At 49.2% G+C, this 25,856-nt stretch overlaps 4 protein-coding genes across 4 annotated transcripts; 3 read left to right on the top strand and 1 right to left on the bottom strand.

The window, feature by feature from the left end:
- Positions 1–659: 659 nt before the first annotated feature.
- Positions 660–1,472, bottom strand: LOC6596609 (rutC family protein UK114). Its single transcript, XM_002021569.2, has 3 exons — positions 1,368–1,472; positions 1,081–1,310; positions 660–917 (listed from the first exon to the last, which is right to left on the bottom strand). Exons 1-3 carry the CDS (start codon positions 1,430–1,432, stop codon positions 796–798), a joined length of 417 nt encoding a protein of 138 aa, XP_002021605.1. The 5' UTR covers positions 1,433–1,472; the 3' UTR covers positions 660–795.
- A 10,716-nt stretch (positions 1,473–12,188) lies between these two features.
- On the top strand, positions 12,189–13,057 carry LOC6596606. Its single transcript, XM_002021566.2, has one exon. It carries the CDS (start codon positions 12,189–12,191, stop codon positions 13,032–13,034), a length of 846 nt encoding a protein of 281 aa, XP_002021602.1. The 3' UTR covers positions 13,035–13,057.
- Positions 13,058–18,788: 5,731 nt separating this feature from the next.
- LOC6596605 lies at positions 18,789–19,676 on the top strand. Its single transcript, XM_002021565.2, has 3 exons — positions 18,789–18,996; positions 19,044–19,182; positions 19,250–19,676. The coding sequence occupies exons 1-3, from the start codon at positions 18,832–18,834 to the stop codon at positions 19,306–19,308; spliced, it is 363 nt and encodes a 120-aa protein (XP_002021601.2). The 5' UTR covers positions 18,789–18,831; the 3' UTR covers positions 19,309–19,676.
- A 3,723-nt stretch (positions 19,677–23,399) lies between these two features.
- On the top strand, positions 23,400–25,213 carry LOC6596415. The gene has a single exon (XM_002021564.2). It carries the CDS (start codon positions 23,505–23,507, stop codon positions 24,936–24,938), a length of 1,434 nt encoding a protein of 477 aa, XP_002021600.1. The 5' UTR covers positions 23,400–23,504; the 3' UTR covers positions 24,939–25,213.
- Positions 25,214–25,856: the final 643 nt, after the last annotated feature.

Below are 25,856 nucleotides of genomic sequence, written 5' to 3'. Positions count from 1 at the left end.
TCGTGCACCATCGCTACCACTCATATTCACACCAGGCGCACTCGCGGCAACAAGGACAATAAATCATCTAACAAGCATCGAGTGCAGACAAATTCCCTGAAATTTGAATAAAAATCAAAACAAATGCACACAAAACACGAGTCCGGGAGTCGGGGCCGTAAAAGGCATTCATTGCCTGAAATGCAGCCGCATCAATATGGAGCACAGCCACTCTGCAACAGCAACAGCAACAGCAACAGGCACTGCCACAGCCACAGCCACAGCCACTGCTCCTCGATGTCGGCATTATGAATAACTTTTAAATTTGAATGTGAAATAAACGCTTTGTCTAAGCGGGCTACCGTTAGCAACGTGCTGTTTGGGATCACCCTCTTGCCGCTGCCGCTGCCGCTGCCGCAGTTGTTGCGGTTGCGTTGCCAATGATTTATGCAGCAATATTTGATGAAATATAATACAAAAGGCGCACAGCAGCAACAGCACAAACAGCAGCAACAACAAAGATAAATTGCCGCACGCTAAATTGTAAACTATATAAGGTTTAAATGCAAAGTGTGTTGCACGCTGTATGTTTACATAACGTGCGCCACAAATCGTTATCCTGCACTGCCTTCCCAGCAGAACCACCTTTACTGCTCATTTAAAAGCCTCTCAGAGCAGTATTCAGTATTCAGGGATTGTATTATTATTAAGTCGATCAGTAAAGTAAGGCACTCTTTCGAGCACCGTCCCTCCGGGAATATCCCGGGTATCTGAATATTTACAGCATCATAGTCACAGCTTACTGGGCATTGATTGCTATTTAGCCGTCTCCGTGCGCACAGGGCCGGTCAGTGCAATGCATTCGATCTCCACCAGAGCGTCCATCGGCAGCTTGGCCACCTGGAAACAGCTGCGGGCCGGAAAGTCCTTATTGAACACTACGGAGATAGATAAGCAAGCATAATGAGAATAATACGAGTAGTCGTAAAGGTTTACAGCAGAGAATAAACACACATATAGACGCCGATAAGGCGCTCCGGTCCGATTGCCTTATCAAGCGGCATCGACCCAAAGCCAGACCCCGCAATACACTACACTCACCCCGCTTGTACACCTCATTGACAGCACCAAAGTCGTTCAGATCTTTCAGGAAAACTGTGTTCTTGATCACCTTATCCACGCCGGAGTCGGCTGCCTGCAGTATGGCCTGCAGATTCTCCAGCGCCTTCTCTGCCTGCTCCGTGGGTCCGCCAGGGACCAGCTTCATCGAGTCCTTGTCCAGGCCCAGGCAGCCGGATACATAGACAGTGCGATCGGCCACCACAGCTTGACTAAGAAAGAAGGAAAATTAGCAATTGCTCGGGGCACAGGGCAGTGGGCCTACTCACTTGTAGGGTGCGACCGGCTTGGCGGCGTTAACGGTGCTGATCAGCTTCCTCACAATAGTCGACATTTTAGTTAGTGATTAAAAACCAGAGTGCAGAACCTGACGCTGGATTGTGGAATGATGGAGCCGCGCGCTATTGCGTTTGTTTTTCCCAGCTGTTATCAGCACTCGGCACTTGCGCTCGGGGAGAGAATTTAGCTCAAACTTTCGAACAGGTGTCGAGCAGCAGAATGCATGTAAAACTAGTGTAGAGATGCCATTTTCAGGCTCCACGAACCCTATAGAATACCGTTCCGGGATTTGCATCAAATTCCAAATCGTTTGATCCAAACAAAAATTACAATTTATTTAAAATTGATCTATAAATAATAAAAGCAATGTAAAATTTCGAACAAGGTAGTTTTGCACAGGGGCGCAGCCATGGAAAAAACGGCCAAAGTAGTCAAAATTGTTGTCGCTGTTGCTAACTACATCTCTCTTGTTCTACATGTAGAATATGGCGAATTGGACTGGAAAACACTAGTGGGCGGTATGTATGTACGGTATATGTATACATATATACATATAAGGTGTTAATTTCATGAGGGTCACTACCAAGACCTCTTTTTAAAGGGGCTGCATTACCAAATATTGAATTATGTTAGCTAACTCTTCCACAAACATATCATAAAATCGAAAAGCTCGCGCGCTCCCCGTGACACCCACTAAGGGTTAAGCATATGCAGCCGATCAGCTGTTGGCGGTTTTCTGTCGGGATATGTGTTAGTGTTTTCAGTGTCGGTCAATGATCTCGATTAAGTTACTTAAATTATGAATGAATACAAAAAAAAGTAAAGGGTAAGACGGGAAACAAGACTAAATGCGAACTAAGTGTTCAAAGTACGTGCATTGAGCTGGAAGTGCCAGTCAGCCACAATTGGATATCAATGCATACATATGTACGTATGTAAGTATGTTCCGGTAACAATCTGTGTATAGATGTGCTTTTGGCGGGATGCACGCCAGGAAATCTTTGGTCTGATTTCTTTACTCCTATTTAAAGCTGCTAAACGCCTAATTCCTCTTCTCTTCCTTCTATTCCCAGTGACGGATCCCTGCTTCGCCTGATCCCTCAGGTGGGTCTGGAACACTTTTTTATTATATTGGCTATGTTTATTTATTTTTTGAAATAATTTCTGAAATTCTGATGCATAAATTTATGCAACATAATAACTAATTATGTGCGTTCACCAGCTCTATCATAATAAATCCATCACTGATCCCTGATCAAGTTCCATTAATTCTGTATGTACTCAATCTATACGCTTTAATTCTATTATTCTCATTGCGGCATATCCAGTTCTTAAAATCTAGTTGGCTACACCTCCTGGGGCATGATTTTTTCCACTAACCACTTTATCATATGTTACTAGGGGTACAAAATGGACGATGTGATGCCATAGGAGTTATCGGTAACACTACCTAAATCATCATATATAAATTGCGCCAAATTGACACATATTCAAGGAAAAAAAATCTAGATCAGGCCAAATCGAACCGACAACAGGTGAGATTTCTGGATAATTTGATACTTGATACTTTTTAGGGCTGAGAAGCAGTTTAAAAAGGACAGATCTGTCCGAAAAAATGCTGTCCTTCAGTCAATTCATGGTTCGAGTGCAAGAAAGGCTCCTCATCGCGGCTCAAGATGTACTATCGATAAGTGCAAGTCCATATCATATGTATTGCCGATCCACACCAGGATGTCCTTCCATTGCCTCGTACTTACGTACTTGTGCGGTGCGTATGGTTTAATAACTTAATTAACATTTTTCCTTGAGATTATTAATTCGCGATCAGGAAATTTGGGTCGCCATCGCTTTCTCTAGCAGAAGTGCAGCCAATATTTGATTTAACGCCATGAAAAATGCATGCCATGTCACTGTGCCACGCCCCCATACACCGCCCCGACTAATTATTTATTATTTGGAAATTGCTGTCTGTCAGTCGCTGTCAGAGGCAGAGGCAGCGGTAGGGGCAGAGGCAGCGGTAGGGGCAGGGGCAGCGGCAGAGGCAGAGGGCGATGGCAAAAAGAAAGCCCTGCGCGAGTTCCCGTTTCGTTTCAGAATATTTACGCATCCCAAAAAAATACCGAAAGCCCAGACAAAGGCACCAAAAATACATACGCTGTAATTATATATTATGTACGAGTACGAGGTGGAAGAGGATCTCAAAATTCTGCTAAGGGTCTTAATCCCAGCAAGCTGAAACCTCGGACTGGAACCTGGAACCTGGATTGGGTGCAGCCTCGTGTGGCAGTGCAGCAGTGCAGCAGTGCGGCAGTGTGGCAGTCTGGGCCGGCGTAGGTGCAACGCAGAGTAAAGAGAACACGCCCTGGAAACGCCGCCGAAAGATTGATTGCAGACGCTTTGTTGTTGGTGAAGCTGGTGGTGCTGGCGGTGCCGGTGGTGCGGCCAACCCACGAAGATGCCCCGAAATGCTGAAAGAAATTCGCTGCCTCTGCCTGGAGCTTTTTGATGTCGCATTTGAGTGCATTAATTACTTTATATGATCCACTTTATGAGCATAAAATATGCACGCTCCGTCCCCGGATCGGAAAAAGCAATTTCACAGGCGACCTGGGACTGAGATCTCGGAGCGGCAAAGCTTCGTGGGTGTTGCAGGGGCATCGACATCGACATCGACTCCGACAAAATCAACATTGATATTAATTAGCCGGAGACGACGCATATTGATTTATATGTGCATATATGTAATCTGCCTTATTTAATGACGGCCCCTGGCCTTTACAAAAAATTTTTACATTAAATGCTTTAATAAATAAAGCTCTAAATAAGCCAACCAGCAACCAGCAACGAGAAGATGCCATATAATTACCCGCAAATAACAAATTGCCATTGCCTCTCAGTTCCAGCAAATGGCAAGGTGTGCATTAAGAAAGGGCCGGGCCAGAACCCTCAAGGATCCCATAGCAAGTTGCTGGCTGTTCGATATTTATGGCACTTGTTGAAGGAGTAGCACCAGCCCACAGCTCCGGCTTCATGTCCGTACCCATATGATTTACGACAGGTGCGGATTCGGGCCCTGGAGGGCAGGCCGAACAGACAAATATAGCATCTAAAATCGAAGATCTTGGGCACATTCTATGGGTTCATGGTTTCATCTATACCCTGCTGAAAAATCTCATGCCACACCTGATTACATCCGCTTCTAGATGATAAATAAACTTTCCCTTTCGGCTTGACATACTCCTGGGGATGGCTCCCCATCATTTAGTGGCTGCCATTTTTTATTGGCTCAAATAACTTCATTTGTTTAAAGCTTTATTGGAGCGCCGCCGGCTCCAGAGCGGACGCTGACGATCGAGCTGAGCCTCTGACCGGGGACAGGTCTCTCCATGGCGCAAATTACAACAATTTCTCAGACAGAGGCAGAGCCAGAGTCAGAGCCAGAGTCAGACCCTGGCAGACCCTGGCAGGGGCTACCAGCTACCGGCACTTGCTGGGGTCTGGTTATTGGATACTCTATAATTTGCATGTGATTTTTATGACTCGCTCGATTTCCATGCTAAATTATTTGATTTTAATTTGCTGCGTAATTGCTAGGCTGCCACCATGAAAAGAGCCAGAAGCTGGCCAGGAGCGCAGCCTGGTAGCCACGTTGTCTAGGCCCACCTCCAGCCCATTAGCCGCCAGATTTATGTTTATGGCGCTATTGACGCGACTAATCCCGACGCGATGTCGGGCCCCTCGACGCAAATAGAATGGAAGTCATTTATCTAAAGCCAAAGCCAAAGCCAAAGGGGGAGGACCGCTCCGAATCCCAAGGACGACTCGTTGCAATAATTCTCAAGTTCCTATTTCGGAAATTGATGATGCCATGCCATTTACATGCTTAGGTTATAGATGTTGCAACTTGCAGCACACAAAGTACTCGCAAGACAGAGCTTTGCGGGAGTGGTCTGTCATGAAAAGTAACCCACTTTCAAGGGGAACCAGTGATTGCCCTAGTCACAGTCACAATCAGGGATAATTTTGAAGGATTCATTCCGTTCATGCCTGGGTAATTGTTTAATTTTGGACTGTACTTTTCCTTTCTTTTTTCTCGTGGCACTCATATGCACAACGCCCACACTCGGCTCCGATCTGCCTCGAATGGCTTTAATTGCCGCCGCTCCATCTCCGTCTCCGGACAGGACACTGGGGGCGGGGTAGGATCGAGTTGAGCCGCAGGTAGAGCCGCCGAGTTGACATGCAACTGCCAAAACGATGCACAGGCACATTTTCCATTTTCCATTTTCCATTTCCATTCGGGCAAGTGAAAATTGCACTTTTTGCTGTTTCTTCGTTAATTTGCAATGCAAAATAGTTGCACGATCCCGATCCAGATCCCGGACCGGGCGCAGTCGCAGTCGCCGTCGCAGGCACACGCCCTAAACGCCACAAATGAAAACTAATGATTTTCACTTTATAACGCTATGGCAGGGGCTGGGGGATGGGGGATGGGAGAGTGGCTCACGCAAAAGTTGCCGCACGGAAGCGAATGGGATTCGGAGCAGCTCTGGGCTTGCATGGAAAATTTGAAACCTAATCGCTGGCAATTAATTTGGTCCAAATGCAGTGAAAAGCGTTCCACGGGCTGGGTATGGGTATGGGTCTGGGTCTGGGCCTGGCGCCCCCACAGTTGCAGCTGCTGCGCCGCAGCCGCACCACCCGCTGTGCATCGAGGTGGGTCAGTCGCATGTCCACCTGTATCGACTGGGAGCAGCGGCTGCCACAGTCACAGCCACCCGGACCCCATTGGAGCGGCATCTGTGTGGTCCACTGGATCCCGAGTCGAGTCTCTCTCTCTGCCTTCCGATGACAAACGAACATTCAGCATCCAGCATCCAGTATCCAGCATTCAACATGGAACGTGCAACGTGCAACGTTCAATGTTCAACGTTCGACATTTGGCAAGTGGCCAACCGCTCAGCGTCGCAGTCGGCGGGCAGGAAAATTGAAAAATTAACAAGTATGAAATGTGCAATTAAAGTGGGCTAGCCCCGTCCCCCACATTAGCCAGTCACCAGCCTGTTGCATGCCCCATCCCAGGCCCCGTCCCAGTCCCCGGCCCAGTCCTAGCCAAGTGCGGATGACAACCAATGCTGGACAACGCTGTCTACACCTGATCTGGAGGAGGCGCATTATTAATCCACTTTTAATTGCATCCCACTTGGGTTGCCGATGCCCCTGGCCTCGGGACCGCGCCTGCTGGTGGCTTCTGCTTAGGTACTTGTTGTGGCACTTGGCGCTGCCTCCACCCCGACCCTGCCCCGTTGATTAATGTGCGCCAATTGTGAAATAAATGTTTTGCCTCGGATCGGGCCACCCTCGGTCCGCACTCTCTAATTGAATTATTGGCAGGGGCAAATTTGCGGCAGGCACATATTCATAAAGGTACGTACGTATATGATTGGGCGGGGCCGAGACAGAGGCCTTATTGATCGTTGTTTGCTCAGGGGCGGGGAGCCAGCCGGAGAGAGAGCCAACAAGGGGTAGCCCGCGGTGGAGACGCGTGCGAGATATTAAATCTTTAAAAGATGGTATATTGGTGGCACAATTCAAGCTTTGAAGGAGGATTTTGGGCATACTTCTGAGAGGTCAACGGTTGACTGCAATTATTAATTGGTTAGCTCTTAGCTTTCAGCACTGGGCTTGGAAATGGGGCTCAGACTGTAGGCATATGGAAAGAGATGTTTCTTAACTGATAGTGGAATTAAGAACCCATTAAATCTTACCCTCAGCTACTCGTAGGATGGTAGAAAGCATCCACGGCCCCTTAAAGTGTCCATATTCTGGAAAATGTTGAAGATCTGAGTCCAAAGAGCCAAGTCTCATCTGACTTTCTGTCTGGCTCTTCCTTTTGCGATCGGAACCACAATACTGTGCACTCATGCAGGGCTCTAATATGTTCCTTAAATGTCTGTTGTATCGTTCTTTAAGCTTGGCAGCTCCTACCTGTTCGAGTAGTACGCTATTGTATCTTCTAGTGTGCCACATTTGCAACTGTGCAACTGTGCAACAGTGGCCACCATTCAGATTGCATCATGCGACCCAATTCGATCATATTTTTGGACAAACATAGACTTTTTGTCGGCTTTTACAAGTATTTTCTGGATTTTCACCCATTTTGCTGTTTTGCCGTTTTGCCTTTGGCCTCGACATGATCTCTGCGGGTAAATGGCACACTCGGCGCAATGAAATTGGCAATGCAGCAAATTGGCCAGCAACAATGGCCGGCCAGACAGCCAGAGCCTGAATACAAAGTACAACGAGGTCAGTCCAGGGCGTCGATGTCGATGGCGATGGGTACCCAAACCCAAGCCCAAACGTAGTCGCGCCTCATGGCCATGCTCCCTCTAATGTCAACATATAATGCTACAGGGCCGGGGCAGGGGCAGGGGCAGGGACAGAGGCATGCTGGCCTACATAGGAAGAAGCGGCAACAACGGCCTGTTGGAGGTGGTGTCACTGGCTAACCACCAGACCCATACCCATACCCATACCCAGGCACAGGCACAGACCCCGACCCCGGCCCAGACCCAGACACGAACTGTGAATTTGGTTCTCTTCTCTGCTCGATTTGGTGCCTGGCCAAAATTCTGCAAACTTGACCATAAACATAACAATTGAATGGGTCTCGGCTGAGGGACAGAACAAATGCATATTCCCGATGAATGCGGATATTTAGGGCGTTGCCAGAGTGCTTGATGTGTCTGTCTGTCCTCACCCCCACCAGGCCCCACCAGGTCCCACCAGGGCCCACCTGGACCCACCTGATGCTCCACTGATAGCAGGAAAACTCTGAAACTCCAAAGGCGACAAGCACCCACAAGCACCTCTCTCTCTCTCTCTCTCTCTCTCGCTCTGTCGCTGTTTCTGTTTCTGTTTTTGTCTCCGGCTTCTTGTAGCTGTCAGTGAGTGCAGGAAGAGAAAACGACGGAAAAAATTCATTAAATTGAAAAAAGGGTACCAAGTGCAAAAGGTTACAGGTAGAGTAGGCACCACAAAAAACAAAAAAACCAACAAACCGAAAAATGAACAAAAAAAGGGACAAACAAACCAACGAAACGAAACAAACCAAACCGAACCGAAATGAAATAAACTGGAAAACCTAGATACCCATTCAATGACGGGTCTATGCTCTTACCAAATAGAATGATAAATGAAAGGACCATGGAAAAGGGACTTTTGTCGAACTATAGCCTGATTGGAGAAGGAAAAGGATGGGCCAAGGCTGAGCCTCTAAGTATTTTAAGTATTTAAATATAATTTATAATATAAAAGCCCCTACAATACTAATAATACTTAAAATAAATAAATCATATAAAAGCCCATAAATCATATAAAACATTAGCTTATGAATGAATGGAGTGGAATATCTAATATTTATATTTAAACATTTTGTAAATTATAATTATTAATTATATATTATATTAACCTTAATGTGATGCTATATCGACAAATATTCGTACTGCAGGTTACCAGATGATCAAAAGGGTGAAGCACCTGGGATCAACCAGTGCGGTGTCCCTCCGTCAAAGGGTATGGGCCAAAGCAGCAGAAACCGACTCAAACAGCCGCAAATAAATCTGACAAGAGTTTTGCAGTCGCAGTCGCAGTCGCTTTGACTTTAGAATGCCCCGATGTCCGATGTCCGATGATGAAGTGATTTTAAGGGGCCAGGGCGGGGACCACGGCTTGAAGCCGGTGAAGCGACTCCAATGCGCACGCGCTGCCTGCCACTTAACGAGCCGGCGGAGGAAAGAAAGCGCTGCCACTGCCACTGCTGTTGCCTTTGCCGTTGCCCCTGCTGCAGCTCCTGCTGCTGGTCCTGCAGCGGCGGCTGCCTTCGAGGGCGTTGCAAGATCTCTCGACTACAGCACACAAACCAAAAAAAAAAAAAGGGAAAAAAGAGGTGACAAAGTCACGAAATTCTTGTCAATTTTCAACTACAGACCAATTTGTTTGTCTTCCCCAGTTGCAGTTGCAGTTGCAGCAAAAAAAAAAAAACCAGCACCAACAAAAAAGAAAACCGAAATGCTGGGCCCAGAGAAAAAGCGAGGAAAAAGAGCATCGTGACAAATCAAGCTACCAAAATTGGAAGCCAGCTCCGAAGCTCACTCGCAGCGTACCCTCGCGATTAGAGAGCCTAGAAGGGGAAGCAGAAGGAACTTGGGGTGGGGGGGAACCCGGGGGGGGAATCGACCCATATTAATAACTTTTTCCCAGCCCAATTCTTTCTCGTCTGCTGGTGGTGGCACCTCCGCTGCCACTGCTACTGCCTCAGTTTTCTCACATTTCTAATTTTGGTCAACTATAAAGCCAAATGAAATTGTCTTGGCCAAGCGCTAAGTGTTTTCCCCAGTCTCTGGCCATATATAGTCGATTGATTGCTCCACTAGGCCGACGCGTCGGTGCTCCAGCGGCACCACTCTTGGATGTTTGCCCCGTTGCCAGGCCATATCAAACGAAATCATTTGTGCAACATTTTCACCACAATAAATTTCAATTACTTTACTTTAAGGCACTTTAACTGCTCTAAGAATCGACTAAAACTGTGGCCATCTAAGCCTCTGTCTCTGCCGCTGCCGCTGGCTCTGCCTCTGCCTCTGCCTCCATTTCGTACACTTTTAACCAAAATATTTCGGAATTTTTCGCACAATGCATTTGCGATGAGCGCAGGCCGGGGCTATCCTCCTCTTCGTCGAGCAAAATATTTTTTAGAAAGTCACAATTGACCCCAGAAAAACCGCGGAACACTGCGACTTGGACCACTGGACTGCCCTTTCAGATGGAACATGAAAAATCAATCATGTCAGTGCTGGAATAAGATGTTGACAATGTCCAGGGAACCATGGAGGAGCCAGGCATCCAGTGAGCGCGCCAGATCAAAAGCCAGAATGGGGCTGCCTGAATGGGGCCCGAATGAGGGATCAGAAATATTATGGCTGCATTGTGTATCGGATCGGATCGGCTCGGCCCGGCTCGGCCCGGCTCGGCTCGGTCAGTAGCTGGAAAATGCGTAACGAATTTATGGCCCCAGATTGGGATGACAAATCCACAAAATCCGATACGATTCTGGTCACATATTACATGCGCGACCACACCCGAGTGGCGGTCCACTTGATCCTGGCTGGGACTCCAGCGCCAGCCAGCTCCACTTCAAGCGCCACATGTTTGGGCCGGCTTTCGTGCCAGGTTTTGATTTACTCTGGCGGTGGGTTTATTTATAGACGAGGCAACTGCGACAGGCGCAGGCACAGGCACCCTGTTGCGTCATCTGGGGCTGCGGTGGGTGGCTTTCGCGTCTCAAAACTCCCCCAACTCGTTCTACTTCGACCCGCTCTTGGGCTCTTAGGGTCCGCTGCAATGGCTCTCGCTTTTTAATTTGCCAAATTTATACACACCGAGACACCGAGCGGCCACAGAAGTTTTGCCAGATTGCTGTTTGCTGTTTGTTGTTTGTTGTTTCTTGTCCGGCAATTGGTTTTCTATGGCCAGTACAGTGGAGCCACGAGGAACAGACCACCAGATGACTCCACTTTCAGTTCGAATGCTAGTCTTTTCCCCGATCGCTCACTGCCCTGTTTCACTGTACTCATTCACTGTTGATTCATTCAGTTTTCGGTTTCGGACCACCCACTGTCTTAAATTTCAACAAATCCACCCAGAGGCCGGAGCCGGGACTCTGGATACTGGATACTCTGGGGCTCCGTTAAGCTGTGCGAATTAATCAAAATGTGCGGAGAAAAGGAAATCGCAACAGATGCAAAACAAATGTCGGCTTAATTAATAGATTTATTGGCATTGTCTTGGATATTACAACGGCAAAATGTTGTTAACGAATTAATCCTTCCGTGGAGTGTAGATTGCCTTTGCCCGGGCATTACTCATACGCCCCGATGCACCGATCAAACTAAAGACCTCCTCCTTCTCCCACAGCGGGTCAATAAAAATGAGTAAAAACTGCATTACCCGAATGGGGGGGCAGTCCCCCCTGGATTGCCAAATATGGAAAGCATATCTCTCTCTCTCTGGGATATTTGAAATTTATGTGAGCCACCAGAAGGTTGTGCCAGTTCCTGCGGACCCACTGCCGCAGACCAGGCTTTTTCTCGATTTCCAAATCTTCGACAGCCAACACATGTTCGCCCTGCGCCTTGTCCCGTCCCCCCAGCGGCCAGCTTGTACGTTTATCTTGCCCCAACGATGACGACAACGATGATGATGATGAGCAGGAGAACGACTATGGTTGCTGCTACTGCTGGCCTGGTCTAGGGCTTCGGCTTCAACTTGCTGCTACTGTGCGCAAAACTGTCAAAAAGCGAGGGAACTGCAACTGAAAAACTGATGCTGGTCTCCGACTAAACTCCATGTGGGCTTGATTTAATGCTACGTTTTCTGACTGCCTCATGCGGATGATGCTGACGGCCATAGGGAGGGGGGAGGCGGACTCCAGGAGGCCAGGAGGCCAGGAGAGGCGCTGAGTTATGACTTGAACTCTGCTACTTTGCTCTTGAGCAGATGATCAGAGGCCTCGGCCGCTCAGTTGCTGCCCGACTCTGAACCATGACTACAGCTAGTGTTTTTAGGTCAATATTCGAAGGCTGTTTCCAGGCCACAACCGTAGGAATTACATAAGGCTAAGGCATATCAGAATCTGCCAGTATGTTGTGCTATCAGCTGTGGAGCAGTCTAGTTATCTGGCAAACACTTGAGGCCCACTCGTATTCCGCCTGGGGGGCCGAGTGACTGCCACAAATCATTCAGAGTTTGCCATGAATCCACCGAAACTTCACCTGTTTTGCCTGCTTGTCCTGGCCGTGAGCCTGACCAGAGCCCTGGGAGCTCATCCCAGTCCTGAGGAGGCCCAGGAGGATATGGCCCGGTTCATGAGGGTCCTTCGTCCCTCCAGTCGATTCAACGACGTGCTAGGCAACTCGAAGGCCCTGATCAACTACCAGGACTATGGGTTCAGCGGCATCCGGGGCATCTTCCAGTGGATGGCTGGCGAGGACAAACGCAACGACGGCATCTACAACTTCCTGCAATTCTTCTCCGACCAGGCCGGCGGCTACATCGGACTGCAGAACTACGACAGGAGCTCCAAGTACACGGTACTCTTCTCCGTCTGGGATGCCACTGGCGCCGAGCCGGGGCAGAACTTCGACTGTTCCACCTTCGGGGGAGAGGGCATAGGTTACAAGTGCTTCGACTACGACTTCGATCTCATCAGCAACGCCATATACTATCTGGACGTGGAAATCGATGGCCCTAGCATTCGAGGCTACATCTCCGAGCCCCAGGAAGACCTTGGCGGGGCGACAAACCCTCAAGTGCCGCGCCAGCTGATCGGCAACATCACTTGGCCTGGGAAGCAGTCGAATCTGATACCCTTTGCCTACTACAACGAGAACTACCGGGACAAGGAGTCCTGCCAGAGAGCCTTCGAGCTGGTCACAGTCAACCAGGCTCCCAGGCAGTACACCGCCAGAGGACAGGCCGCAACGTCGTTCAGCGAGGCCTATCTCTACAGTTCCCAGTGCGAAGTGGAGAACATACTGGTGGCCCTGACAGCGGACAAACAGAGCACGATCTACTTCACCCGGCCAACGATCAGATAAGATAAGATATGTACGAATTTGATAAAAGCATTGAGATATTTAACTGAATAATAGCTTAGAACTGGAGGAGTGATCACTGATCAGTGATCAGCAAACACCCTGAACGGGTGACTCTACCCTTACGTTTGTGGCAGAGCAGAATGCACAGATGCTCACTTGCTCCTCACCTAAATCTCTGGCAATCACAGTTTTCAGGAAACCCATCTTGACCGCCTTCTGGGGCTTCTTTTTCTAGGCTGCCGGCTGCCGGGCTGCCAGGCCGCTCATTAAGTGTTTCTAGTGCTCCGTTCGATGCGTTCCGTTCGGCTTGTCCTACGCAGTCGCAGTCCTGAAGCAAGTTTTTATTGTCTGGACGGCAAAAACATGGAAACGGAGAGCAACAAAAAATAAATGAACTGTCCCATTGTCTTCGGGGATTAGGGCTCCTGCAGAGGCTCAGCTCCCCCTTGGCTTTGGCCGGAGCTCCTTCGCCGATGGTGGGTGATAAATGTTGAGTCGCGAGTGTGCGCCTCTAAGGCAGTGGCTGTGGCAGAGCCAGAGGCAGACTCCATTGAAATTAGTTATTCACGCGGATCGTTTAAGGCAATCCAACACCAGGAGGCAGCAGCAACCTGGTAGCTGGTAGCTGTTGGCTGTTGGCTCCACTGCCACTGCCACTGCGGTAAGTTTTTTGTTTTTTTTGTTGGCCATTGCTCTTGGTCATGGCTTGTCAGTGATGGCTCCTCGGCTGCCGCTTTTGTTTTAATGATCGTGCCCGGGATGCTCATTTACCGCTGTACCGCAAACTGTGGGCAAACGGGATGACTCTTTGGCTTTGGCTTTGTGTCCCTTATCAGTGCAACATTTTGCATGTTGGCCAGGCAGGAGCAGCGACAGCCTCTGGTTGGGGCATTTGTCACAGTCCTCCCTCCTCCCACAAACACACACACACACACACACACACACGCTGCGATCATCCGTGCACACTTAACATGTGTCTTTTTATGTATGCTTTTAGCCAGGTTTATCGCCGGCTTTCGGCTACTGCGGCGCTCCTGAGTCTCCGGTCCTGGCCTGCCGCTCTGGCCTGGCCTGCTCTGGCCTGGCATGGCCTGGGCTCCTCTCCTCTAATGGCTCATTTCCTTGAGCTGGCAACAACAACGGTAATTAACCTGTGCATGTTAATGAACTTCAAACTGCACACTCCTACTCCAATGCACTGAGAGAATTCTCTATGCATATACCAGGTGCTGCAGCCACTCGGAATTCATCAAAGCCAGAGACAGAATGAAGAACTGCGAGCCCTTGCTAGCTCTTCTTCTCTTGGCTCTGGAAGTTCTGCCCTGTTCCTCTCAGTGCACTCCTGGCCAACTGCCAAACTGCCAACTGGCCAAAGTTTATGCAGATTTTTGTCTTCTCTCTTCACGTTGGCGCTAATGCAAATGTGGAAAGGCATTTTGTGAGGCAAAATGAGGTTGGTTGTTGTCGTGCCGCTGACAATCTAATTAGAATACAAAATGCTTTTAGGAGTCGCCTCCGCCAGCCTAAGCTCCAGCCTGAGCTCCAGCTCCAGTCAAGTACATGGGTTTCAAGTTCATGGTGTTGACATATGTAGCCAGTTGGCGGTTCGGGCCCCCACTGGCACTTTGTTGAATAAGATTTTGACAGCATATGCGCCTACTTTTACGGCATTTGATTTCACTTAGGGCCATTATTGTGATGGGAGATGGGAAGCCCAGGATGGCTGCATCCACCGATCCACCGATGAACTCCGGGCCAAAATTGTCAACATACATTCATAATGAGTGGAAAGTTTATAGGAGGGAGATTATCTATGATCCTAATGGAAAATTAATTCAGGTTAGACATGGACTCCGACTGCAACAAGCAGGAGCAGCAGCTCCTTGGCAGATACGAAATCTACTGGAGATCCACTGGGGAAATGGAATTGGTAACTTTTATGAACATGATGCACAGCAACAGCAACAACAACAGCAACAACAACTTCCTCCAATCTAATCGTCATCTGGCGAGCAGTCACGTAGGCTACCCTCTGCTCCATCTTGTACAACAAATTTCAACTCTGAACTTCACAATCGATTTGATATGCCCACTCATACCTCCTCGGGTGCTTGTACCAGGAACTGGCAGCCCATCAGAGCACCTCGGAGCACCTCGGAGCACAGCACGTGCACAGAGTCAACAAGGCGGGCGGAGCAGACACACATGTGTACGAGTATCGAGCTAATTAAGCAGACTTCGAACGAAAGCCAGCCCCAGCCAGAGAGAGGGGGGGCCCGATCGTGGGCCCAGCGACACCACCTGGAGCTCAGAGCTTCAGCCCTGAAGAGCACCCACAGATCACCGAGCAGCCATGGCACGCGATAATCAATCAAAAGCCATTAAAGCCAAACGTTTCTTCCCAGACAAAGACAGTCGAGGCGGAGTAGAAAGCATTTCACTGGAAAGAAAGGCAAGGGCGGCAGAGGGTGTGCCGTGGCAAAAATCAAATGTGCGTCAAGACAAGTTAAAGATCAAAATCAAAATCAAAGTAGAAATCAAGATCAAATGGAGCACCAGAGAGCACCAGGGAGGGGGAGGGCAACCCAAACGGTTGCAGTTGGAGCTTGGCTGGAGATGATTGACAGAATTAGAATATGAAATCGTGAGGTGCCCCCAGCCCGTGTCTCTTCCATTATGATTACGATTTGATTTTTATTAAATGACCTAGTTGTGCCTAAACGGCTTTTTGTTTGGCCCAAGAAAAGTGAAGGCAGCCCCGATCCAATGTCGAGCTCTTCTCGAAGAATGTCGCCCGTCTGGGCTCCATCTGGAGCTCCACAGATAAACGTGGCTGTGCACAGACCCAGAGCCAGCCCCCTTCCCCTCCCCCCAACCCAGCCCAGCCGAATGTCGTTCAGAGCTGGCGAATGCAAATCGACTTCCACCAAGTGCAACTTTCTAAATGAAATGAAATTCCAATCGCACTGGAGAGCTCTCCTTCCTGCCGCTGCCACATGTGTCATGTGTGCACAAAATTAAAGAAATAATTTCGCAGCAGAGCGGATTGTCAGGCGGGAGGGCAGGGCGGGGCAGGGCCGAGGAACTTTGACTAAATCACAGCCTTGACACAAACACCTTTCTCCAGGCCTCCAGGCCTCCAAGCCCCCAAAGCCGCGGCTAATACCCGCACAAATTAGCGTGCAACTTCCCATTTCTCGCGGTGTATGCCACGTCCCGTTCCCCCCCGCCCCCACTGCAGGTCGGAGCCAGTAGGCTCAATTAGAGACGCATTCGCAAATTGCTCTGCACTTTTATTGTCACCACTTGGGAGACGCGACTGTGGATTGCGCTGCGCGGTGGCATTTTGTCGCGACGCCTTCGACGTCTCTGCGACCCATCATCCGCCGTCACTCCTGGACGTCCAGGTAATTGTCTTTGACAAGTTTCGCCTCCAAAGCTCCAGTCTCCAACCACTTGTAGGCATTTTGTTTGACTTGGATTATCTTTAAGTGCATGGGCTTAACATTCCGCAGATGTCCCACTAAACGGTCGTCCGATGGGGCTGGACAACTTGTTGGATTCTGTTTCGACCTTGCATAATCATGTCCAAGATCGGCCAGTACATGTGAACCGATCAGACGGAGATCACTCACTCCAACTCCAACGTCTATGAACCCTAAATCATCTTTTAACGCCTGGCTTTCTCGATATCTAAAGAATTCCCTCACCCGCTCCCAATCGTAATAAACTTGAAGTATTTTAAGGCTAATCTAGTTGAAATATCCAGCCCATACATTCTCCCAACACTCTGCGGATCTGCCATGGACCATAGACCATGATCCATTCCATTCCCCTGCGATGACCAGCCCGCATCCCATGCGAAGTGCCCATTAAACCCCATATATAAATCACCATTAATTTGACAGTAGGTTTTTACATAACTCAGGCCAACAGGTGAAAGCGTGCAGCTGGCAGGTCCACTGGCGGGGGAGACCGGGGCGGACCGAGTGTCGTGGAAAAGTCGCCACTTGCACTCGTAAAAAGCGAGCACTTCCCCCCAGCAGCAATCCAGCGATTCCGCGATGGCATGCAAAATCGAAATTGTGTGCTAATATTTGGCCAAAATGCATACTGCCAGCGGTTACTGGCGGGCCACGACATGACGAAGTGACTGCCTGGCGGGTCCAGACCGAGTCGGATGAGGGGCTTTCCATGCCGGGGCCTAGCCGCAATAAAAATCATTTTCCTTTGAGCCCAAATTGGCAAGTGCAGTGGGGGAGAAGGGGAAGCAGGAGCAGGGTCTCTCCGATCGACATGCAATGTCAGTGAAATTTTCGTCAAATACTCGTCGGTAAAAGTTGTCATGATTGTACCTGGGGATTGGAGTAGTCTTGGGAATACCACTAATACCTTAAGGTCTACCCAAACATATGGAAAAACCATCCCAACTGTCCCATTTCGATGGCAGAAACTTCAACGAAAAGCTTCTTTCTTTCGAAACAAACAAAATTTTCCGCCATACGATTCGTTTAAGATTCGATATGTCGGCTGTTTCAAAATGTAGAGAATAAATATGATGCAGGGTACTCACAGAAGATGGAGCTCTCTCTCCTGGTAAAATGCGGCCTATTGGACTCTTCCGACAGACAATTGGGTATATATTCTAATGAGAGATTTATTTTCTGAGTGATATAATGGAAGCAGTCGGTAGTATGCCCAGAGTCAGGCACATATTGCATGCTTAAAGGCTGTCATGGTATTGTAGAACAAGCCACAGAGAACCGAGACTAGACAGATGGATGGATGGATGTCCAGTGAGCTGCAATCGCCTTCCCCGAAACCAGTTGGCCCTTATCTTACCAAAAGATGCCAAAAAAGAAAGCTCACACATGACAACGGCCCAGACAAGCCGGCCTCGATTAATAGCTTCGGGAAAAGTCCGATGATGGAAACACGGCTTTTGTTTTAGCAGCCAGCCCCCCGACAATATTTTCAAGCTAGAAGCCAGACATGACAAGCAGTTCCTCATGCAGGGGTTTTGGTTTTTATTTAACCCACAAGTTTGTACATCAAATGCCAAGACATTTTCAACTTTCACTGACGCACGCCCATTATCGAAGAGAGAACTGAGTCCGCATTCTGCTCTATGGAAACCCTCCAGGGAATCGTGGCGCACATGTGTATATATGTATGTAGCTATTGACCTTGGTTGGATTTGTATTGTTGTTCTGGTCCTGCAGAGTGGCTTTCCCACTCTAGACAGGACTGGAAGACGGCTACGGATAATCGCCAGCCATCACTGGGTCCAAAGACTCTCCACCGGAAACTGTCCGGAACTTCACAAACGATAGCTGATCTAAATTAACCACCGTCTCTATCCCTCCTGCAGGAATGCCTAGGTTTTCCCCGATTGAGCCGTGTCTCCCGCCTGGTGGTGTTTGATATTCCATGTCCTCGTGATCCAGCATATCTTGGATCAGTTCCGCTGTCAGCGGTATGAGCCGTTGATTTGAACCAAATTTCTGTCCCTTGGAACACATCGGAGCTACAAATTGTTCAACTGGAACAAAGGCAAAGGCTTATAGTAAATATATATTGAAAAATGTTGTATCTCTCAGAGGCCGATGCCAGGTTGTCTTTAGAGAGAAAACAGATTGATGAAAATCCAACACGAACTTCGATACGCTTGATAATTCTCTCTGCCCTCACAGGCATTGCCGTTTGAATAGATGTCAAATATTTAACAATCAAAAATACAACTCCATTCAAGATGACATTTTTAGAGAACTTATGCTCTTGCGTGCCCCTGCGAGGCATGTGCCTGGCCATGGGATATACGATGCTGGTACAACCCCTATTCAATCTGTTATGGGTAGCACATTTCAATGCACACATCTGCAACGACATCCTGACACTCGGTATCTGTGCGGACTTCATCAATTTGTCCTCATGTGTGTTGCTTCTCTGCGGTATTTACCGGGTAAGAGAGGCCCACTGAGTGGTATCGTTACTAAATGATTTTTATAGGATAATAGCAGCATTCTGCCTCTGCACATCGTGGCGAAGCTTATTGCTCTGATTGTGGAAATGATTTGCCACCTGATCCTGGCATCCGTAGAGATGTCCCACCCCCTTACGATGGCCAGATCCTTTTTCTCCATTGGAAGTAAGTCATTGATGCTTCTCACTGTCACTGTCACTGTCACTGTCACTCTATCTCCTCTCGCCCACAGCCACCTTCTTTGACGTACTGATTGTGTTGAGCTACTACCAGCAAGTGGATCAGGACTAGAGCATGTCCTGGTTACCCATTAAACAGCAACAGCGCCGGCCAGGCCTAATCGCAGCGTGTAGCATTTTGTGGTGCGATTAAACGCAGATTTATGGGCCAAAACTGTTGCGCAATCTCCTCCACGTGGCCCGGCATAAATCGTGTGCAATTGTCACCAGATTCGACCACTGACTGCCGTTTCATTATCGCCCCAGTATAGGCATGGCATAGTCCGGCATAGCCCGGCGAGTTACATGCGTGCTAATTGACTGCACCGCAGTCCCAGTCTCAATATGCACTGGGATATTCAGTGTCCAAGTGTCCAGATGATAACCGCCACGATGAAAACGCATGCTGGGCCCAAATGAAAATTATGTTGCAATGACTGAGGAGAGTGGTGTCCGCTGGCTGGTCACTGAACCAGTGCTCCATCGGCGTCGCCGTCGCCATCGCCATCGCCATCGCAGGCCTTAATTAATTTCGTTGATTAATTGAAAGTGCGCTCTGGTCTGCGGTTGGATTTATTTTGGTTTTATTTCCCGTACCTCGTGCACGTTCGTATTTTTGGCAGTGCAAAGTTGAAGGCGAATTGGGAAAAAATTGTGTCGTATTCGATTCGGTAGTATATTATGGGCGTTGCCCTGGGCCAACCCTTGGCCATTACTCTCCATCTCGATCTCCGTTCCTTTCGCATCCTGTGCCTCTGCCCGAGACTCGATTATGGCAGAAGTTATGACCCGCTCGAAGGGTATGGGTATGGGTCTTGGAATGCGCTGTAAACTGAGGATGAGAAAACTATAATCATGAAGGGCTGTTGCAGAATTTAACAGAGTCTTGGATTTGGATATTGTTCTAAATATCTCACTCTTACAGGCCTCTCCATAACCGTTGACCTTGTCTACGTTTCGAGCCTGGCTAGTACATCAAGGCATCAAGTTGGGCCCCTCTCGGGGTCTACGCGTTCACCGATTCCATAAAATATTACGATAAATGTCGCTTTCAACATTTATAATCAATAATAATTTTTGATATTTTATGGCTTATGCCCGCAAAGCGACATTAAATGCTCCTGCTGTAAGAAACAAAATGCAATCGCATCGGACACAGAAAACAATACAAAACGCAGCGAATGAAAACAAGAAAAATGAATTGTCTTCATTTTGTAATTTAATGGTATTTTATTGAATTTCTGATGGGCTTGGACAAGGCGGATTTGTCCGGGGCTCCATCCTTGGCTTGTGGCCTGGCGGGATGGCGGAATGGCGGGACGTTGGGCTTCGATGGGATCTCCGGTCCGTTTCGTTCCTGTTGACATTTAAAATATGGCCGCATGTCAATGCGGCTGCCCTACGCCCATTTTTATGCTGGCCCCCGAAAGTCAGGTTTAAGTTTCGATTTCGGTTTCGATTCGAGGTCCGTACGGGAGGAGTACCGATCGCAATCCCAGAGTAAATTCAATTTGAAGGTCTGTGCACAGAAAAATGTGCTTTCACTTGACCCGCAATGCTGCGTAAATAAATTTTATCGCTCCGTTGACACGTGCGCGTAATATTTCATTAAATTTAAGCCACCAAAAGGCGCTCCACAAACAACAACAAAAATACAAAATACAAAAGTAAGCAACGGCAAAATAAAAGTAAAGAAATACAAAATAAATATAATTGCAGTGCGGTCAAAACGGCAGCATAAACCAATCGGCGATTGCATCGTAACTTCGTTTTCAATTTGGCAAGTTTGACACTTGGCCAGTTAGTGGCTGCAGCTCTCTCCCTCCCCTGCCGCAGCGCCGTGTGCCATGTGCCATGTGCCACCGGCCACAGGTTTCAAATGTGTCCAGAGTGCCACCTACGTTGGCTCACAGTTGGCCCAAAGGGGGGCTACCTGTCGCGGCTGCCATTCACTTGCCGGCAGTGCGTGACTCTCTGGGGCTGCCGCTGCTGCTCTGATTGCAAATGCCAATTGTTGTAATGTGGGGGAGAAATCCCGATCGATCAGGTATATATGGTATGTGCTATCTCATAGCTCTTAGAAAACAGACAGATACTCTTATATTCTGGCTAATTAGTCAATAAATAAGACCAACAACTAATACTATGCTTATCTGAGACTTGCAGATGCTCTCCAAGGCCCGATTTTGGCCACCAGGAAGATGCCCGTGGAACGCATTTGAGGCCATTGCAGGACATACCTGGAGCAGTGCCTAATCTGCATGGATCTGCATTCTGCCACTCCACCAAAGAACTTTCTTTGTGTCCATTCAACTTGAGAGATGTCCACTGTACGCCTTTGTATAAGTAATTTACTTGGAGGGCTTACAAACTTGGCTTTGTAAGTGGAGGCTCGTAAAAGAAAAGAGGAAAAAAAACGCATACCGATGTAACCTTGACTCGGCGAACGCCCACAAAGCTGGCAAAATCCCAAGAGTGATCTACGCCTTATTGTGCATAATTTTTAAAGCTACAAAGAACCCCATAAACATGTGGCCATTACGCCGAACGCTTCGGCTAATGGCCCGCTTGGCAACACCAGCAAGCAGCCAGCAGCCACCAGTTCCAATGAGATCGTAAACTCATCCGACTGTGGGACTGCCAGTGCCGTCTTAGACGGTGGGACAAGTGCCGCTCCCGACGGTCATTAGGAGAGATGGCAACACGCACCCAATGGAGCGCAGTCGACCCGAGTCCTCTGGCGGACGGGGCGTCACTTAAGCCGATACTAATTTCCATAATGTACGCCTTGACGGAGACGAACAGGTCCCGATGCGATTCCTCTGCAAACACCCAAAGAGTGGGGACGGAAGTTGGGCGCTGGAGATGGCCTCGTGACACGGCCAGTGCACGCGGGAGCCTCCAACGATGTCCTCCGAAGATGTGTTCCATAATACAGAAATATCTGACATCCAATTAAAGATCCCCGCGTAAGCAGCTCTGGTTAACACCTATTGGTCTCATGCTTCTTGGCCTAGACCTTGGACTGGCAATGGCAATGGAAATTTAACGGCTCAGCAATTGCCCGATCGCGGGTCCCAGGGACTGCAGTTGGCTCTGTCTCTGTCTCCGTCTCCGTCTGTGGCAACATGAGTATGATTTATTGTGGGCTATGTGGCCGAAGTCGATGCCGATGCCGAAGCTGCAGCAGCTTCTGCCTTCAGTTCGTGATGACTTGGATTCCCGTTTGGCCGTTGTCCGTTCGTTAGCCGCACAGTCGCGGACTTGGACTCTGCTTCTTTATGTGTATCATTTTTCTTGGCCAGCGGCTGGGATTTTACATTATTGTATTTTCATATTGTTTGTGCTTAATTTGCTTCCCCAGAGGTAGGGGGCATGCACCTGATTTTCCGAGTGTTGTGACTGTCATAGAGCGGTGCTCGGCTCGGGGCAGGCTCCCATCCCGGACAAGTTCGTTAATTTGACGCTCGCATAAATTTCGCCAGCGCAGGCAAATGACTCAACCTCGGGACGTGGTGGGCTGGCCCTGGTCCAGGCTCTTGGGCTATTAGCGCACAAAGCCAACGCCCTCCCGACACCTCCGCAGAAGAGCCCAGCCCAGCTCCAGCTCTCTGATGCCACTCCACGACGCCACGACACCTCTGGCCACCTCTGGCCACTGCGCTGCGGCGTTTCTTTTGTCAATTTCCAGACATTTGCCTCTAAGTGCAGCAGGCAACTAGCAAAAGAGGAGATTTATGTTACTCTGGTGTCATTTTAAGTTAATGGCTTATACTCCCCGACTCGCTGACTCGCTGACCTGTTTTTACACTTGCAGATGGCACTGCACTCCAGCTGCAGGTGGATTCGGTTGGGGTATGCTATTGGGATTGCGTCTGGCAAATTTATGGCCCTGGCTTTTAAATTGGTTTATGGCAATTTCCTCAGCACCCACACAGCGACAGACAGGTCTCCAACTCCAAAAGCAACAGCAACAGCACACATTTTCATTTATTATCAACAATTCCAAAGCAATTTCAGCAATTTTGCATTTGCCACTGCCTAGGGATGGCAAATCAGAAAACAAGCTACTTTTTTCGTGTCAGTGTTGGAAAGTGGCTCTTGCTAGTGCTGTCAGTTGGGACTTTTGCTTCTTCTTTCCGACAAAACATCTGATTTTTGTTGTTCGGAATCGAAATTTCTCAGTTATTTGGAAATCGGAAATAATTCTGTTCACCGCTCCGCAAAGCACCGCAACACACCGCAACGCAACGCAACGCACCGCCAAGGATGAAGCGTCACAATGCCAAGGCCATAGCTGCAGCAGCGGCCGCCGCCAATGTGGGAAGGAAGACGACGAGCCTGCTGTCGGTGCCCCCCCAAATGATTCCGAAGGGTCCTATCCTCTACGTGGATGTGGTGAAGAACATGGCCAAGGAGAAGCCTGCAAAAGCGGTGCCACCACCCCCAGTGGCGCCACTCGAGTTCAGCATATTCCGAGAGGATTTCCCGGCCCTACCGGGCGGGACCAGGTCCCCTTCGGTGGCCTCGGTGCCCGACGACTGGACGAGCATGATCAGTGACGACGACGACGATGACGACGACGACGACGACGACGAGGTCATTTCTTCGTCCCCCCCAGCCACCACCGAGGACGATTTGGTGGCCGATGAGCCGATTTCCCAGTACAGCCTCTCTGCACCAGAGGAATCGTCCTTGTACAGCTATCCCGATGATGAGAATGTGTACGACTACGACGAGCCGTCAACCCAGTCTGGCTTCACGGAGAACGACTCCACCTCCATTTCCTCGTTCGATGTCAACGGCCAGAATGCCGAGTACATCCCCGAGGCCGCCTGCTGTCGTCAGGAACACACAGCCGCGGAACTGCTCTGCGAAGTCAGCCTCATATTCTCAAAGCAGTTCATCCAAGAGGGTGTGCGACAGCGCTCAATGAGGGCCTCCTCTAGGAAGCCCGTTCCAGTTCCCAGTCCCCCAAACGTCCCACGTTCAAACACGCACCGCCCTGGATCCGACGGAGCCAGCATCGGTGCCTCCGTCATGACACATTTCACGGGAATGCCCGTGAGCTGCGTACTCTTTGGATGCGAGCCTACCAGGCAAAATCCTAATCCTAATCCTAATCCTGGACCCGTTGATGAAGGAGAATTCGGCCTGCTAGGACTGGCGCACAGGCTGGGAGTAGACCAGGAGACTCCCGATCTTATGCAGATAGTCCATGCGGAAAACAATCTTATCAGCACGCAGATGGCCGCCAGCTCCCGAAACCTTCTTCCATCCTTTGCCGGACCATTCCAGGGCCTTCGCTGGGGCCCCCTTGACTACAACAACAATGTGTCCATCGACCAGGGGATGGCCAACCGACTGGGCATGCCGCAGCCCAAAATGCACCAGATGGAGGCCGAGCTGCTGTTTTACTTCTTCTACAACTGCCCCGGCGACATGATGCAGATGCTGGCCGCCGCCGAGCTGGCCGACCGCAACTGGCGCTTCCACATAAAGGAGTGCCTCTGGATCCGGCGACAGGCCGACAATCCCAACTACGCCTACGTCGGCTTCCAGGAGTCCGGCGAGTACAACTACTTCAACCAGTTCCACTGGAAGATCCTGCCGCGCTACTTTAACCTGGACCCCGATCTGATGGAGCGGACGATCACCAAGGAAGAGCTGTGCGCAATGTACGGCTACCATCCACAAATGTAGAGCAGCCAGCCAAATAGCTTCCCAAAGCCGACACTTACACTTACACTCCGCCAACCCCACACAAGCCATCTACAGACTTCTGAAACACAGGGTAGCAGGGTAGCACACCAGACTATCAACCAGCAGGCAGGCAGATGCCGAACGACGTGGCATGCAGCACTTCAGTGGAAGGCCCCAGCATCGAACTGTCCCAAACACTTTGTTTTTAATGTTTTAATAGTCTTTGAATCGAACTGAAATATATGTAATGTATCTGCGATATTTGCCCGCCAAAATGCAGGCTTAAATAAATATAGATCTCGCATTTTACCTAAAACTCGCATGGGTAGTACCAAACCTTACTCCGTCGCTCCAAAATCTGGCCGGCACACCCTCGACGTGTCGCGGCCACACTGCACCAGCCTCCAGCCTCCAGCCACCAGCCACCAGCCTCGGACAAGCCTCGGGGAAAAATCGGAACGCTCATTAGCAAAATAATACACTGTCCGGTGTCCGCCTGGGCAGGCACAGCGGAGCACACGATCTCTTGGCCAAGTGTCGCCATCAATGCTGTCGTCGTTTAGCCCGCTAATTGCCACGTAAATTTGCAACCATTTTTGGCAGCTCATTAAATTTATTATTAAAACAAAGCCAGAGCTAGAGCAAACTTAATTGCCATCAAATTGACATGCGAGACGGAGACCGAGTCGGAGACCAAGTCGGAGACGGACGACAGCACCCGCCGCCGCCGTTTGGTTAAGTGCGGCTGGAGCCCGGCTCATGCGTATTAATTGCCATGGTAACTTCATAATTTCATGTGGAAAAATGTGAACGTTGGGCGTGCGCAGCAACTACCACAAGCCCCAATCCACAAGCCACGATCCACAGACACAAATACAAATACAAATACAAATACAATGTGTAATTTAAGCGAAAGAC

The sequence above is a fragment of the Drosophila persimilis genome, unplaced genomic scaffold, assembly GCF_003286085.1.
Source record: "Drosophila persimilis strain 14011-0111.01,24,50 unplaced genomic scaffold, DperRS2 tig00000124-arrow-pilon, whole genome shotgun sequence".
In the NCBI taxonomy this organism is placed as follows: Eukaryota; Metazoa; Arthropoda; class Insecta; order Diptera; family Drosophilidae; genus Drosophila; species Drosophila persimilis.
Note: the sequence above shows the minus strand (reverse complement) of the source record. Positions and strands in the feature narration are given on the sequence as shown.

Bases quoted from the DNA above. Each gene is read 5' to 3' on its own strand.
- LOC6596415 (XM_002021564.2), top strand. From the start codon at position 23,505: ATGAAGCGTCACAATGCCAAGGCCATAGCTGCAGCAGCGGCCGCCGCC.
- LOC6596605 (XM_002021565.2), top strand. From the start codon at position 18,832: ATGTGCCTGGCCATGGGATATACGATGCTGGTACAACCCCTATTCAAT. The intron at 18,997-19,043 runs GTAAGAGAGGCC...TGATTTTTATAG, and splicing joins TTCTCTGCGGTATTTACCGG to GATAATAGCAGCATTCTGCC. The intron at 19,183-19,249 runs GTAAGTCATTGA...TCTCGCCCACAG, and splicing joins ATCCTTTTTCTCCATTGGAA to CCACCTTCTTTGACGTACTG.
- LOC6596606 (XM_002021566.2), top strand. From the start codon at position 12,189: ATGAATCCACCGAAACTTCACCTGTTTTGCCTGCTTGTCCTGGCCGTG.
- LOC6596609 (XM_002021569.2), bottom strand. From the start codon at position 1,432: ATGTCGACTATTGTGAGGAAGCTGATCAGCACCGTTAACGCCGCCAAG. The intron at 1,311-1,367 runs GTGAGTAGGCCC...CTTCTTTCTTAG, and splicing joins AAGCCGGTCGCACCCTACAA to TCAAGCTGTGGTGGCCGATC. The intron at 918-1,080 runs GTGAGTGTAGTG...CTATCTCCGTAG, and splicing joins CAATGAGGTGTACAAGCGGG to TGTTCAATAAGGACTTTCCG.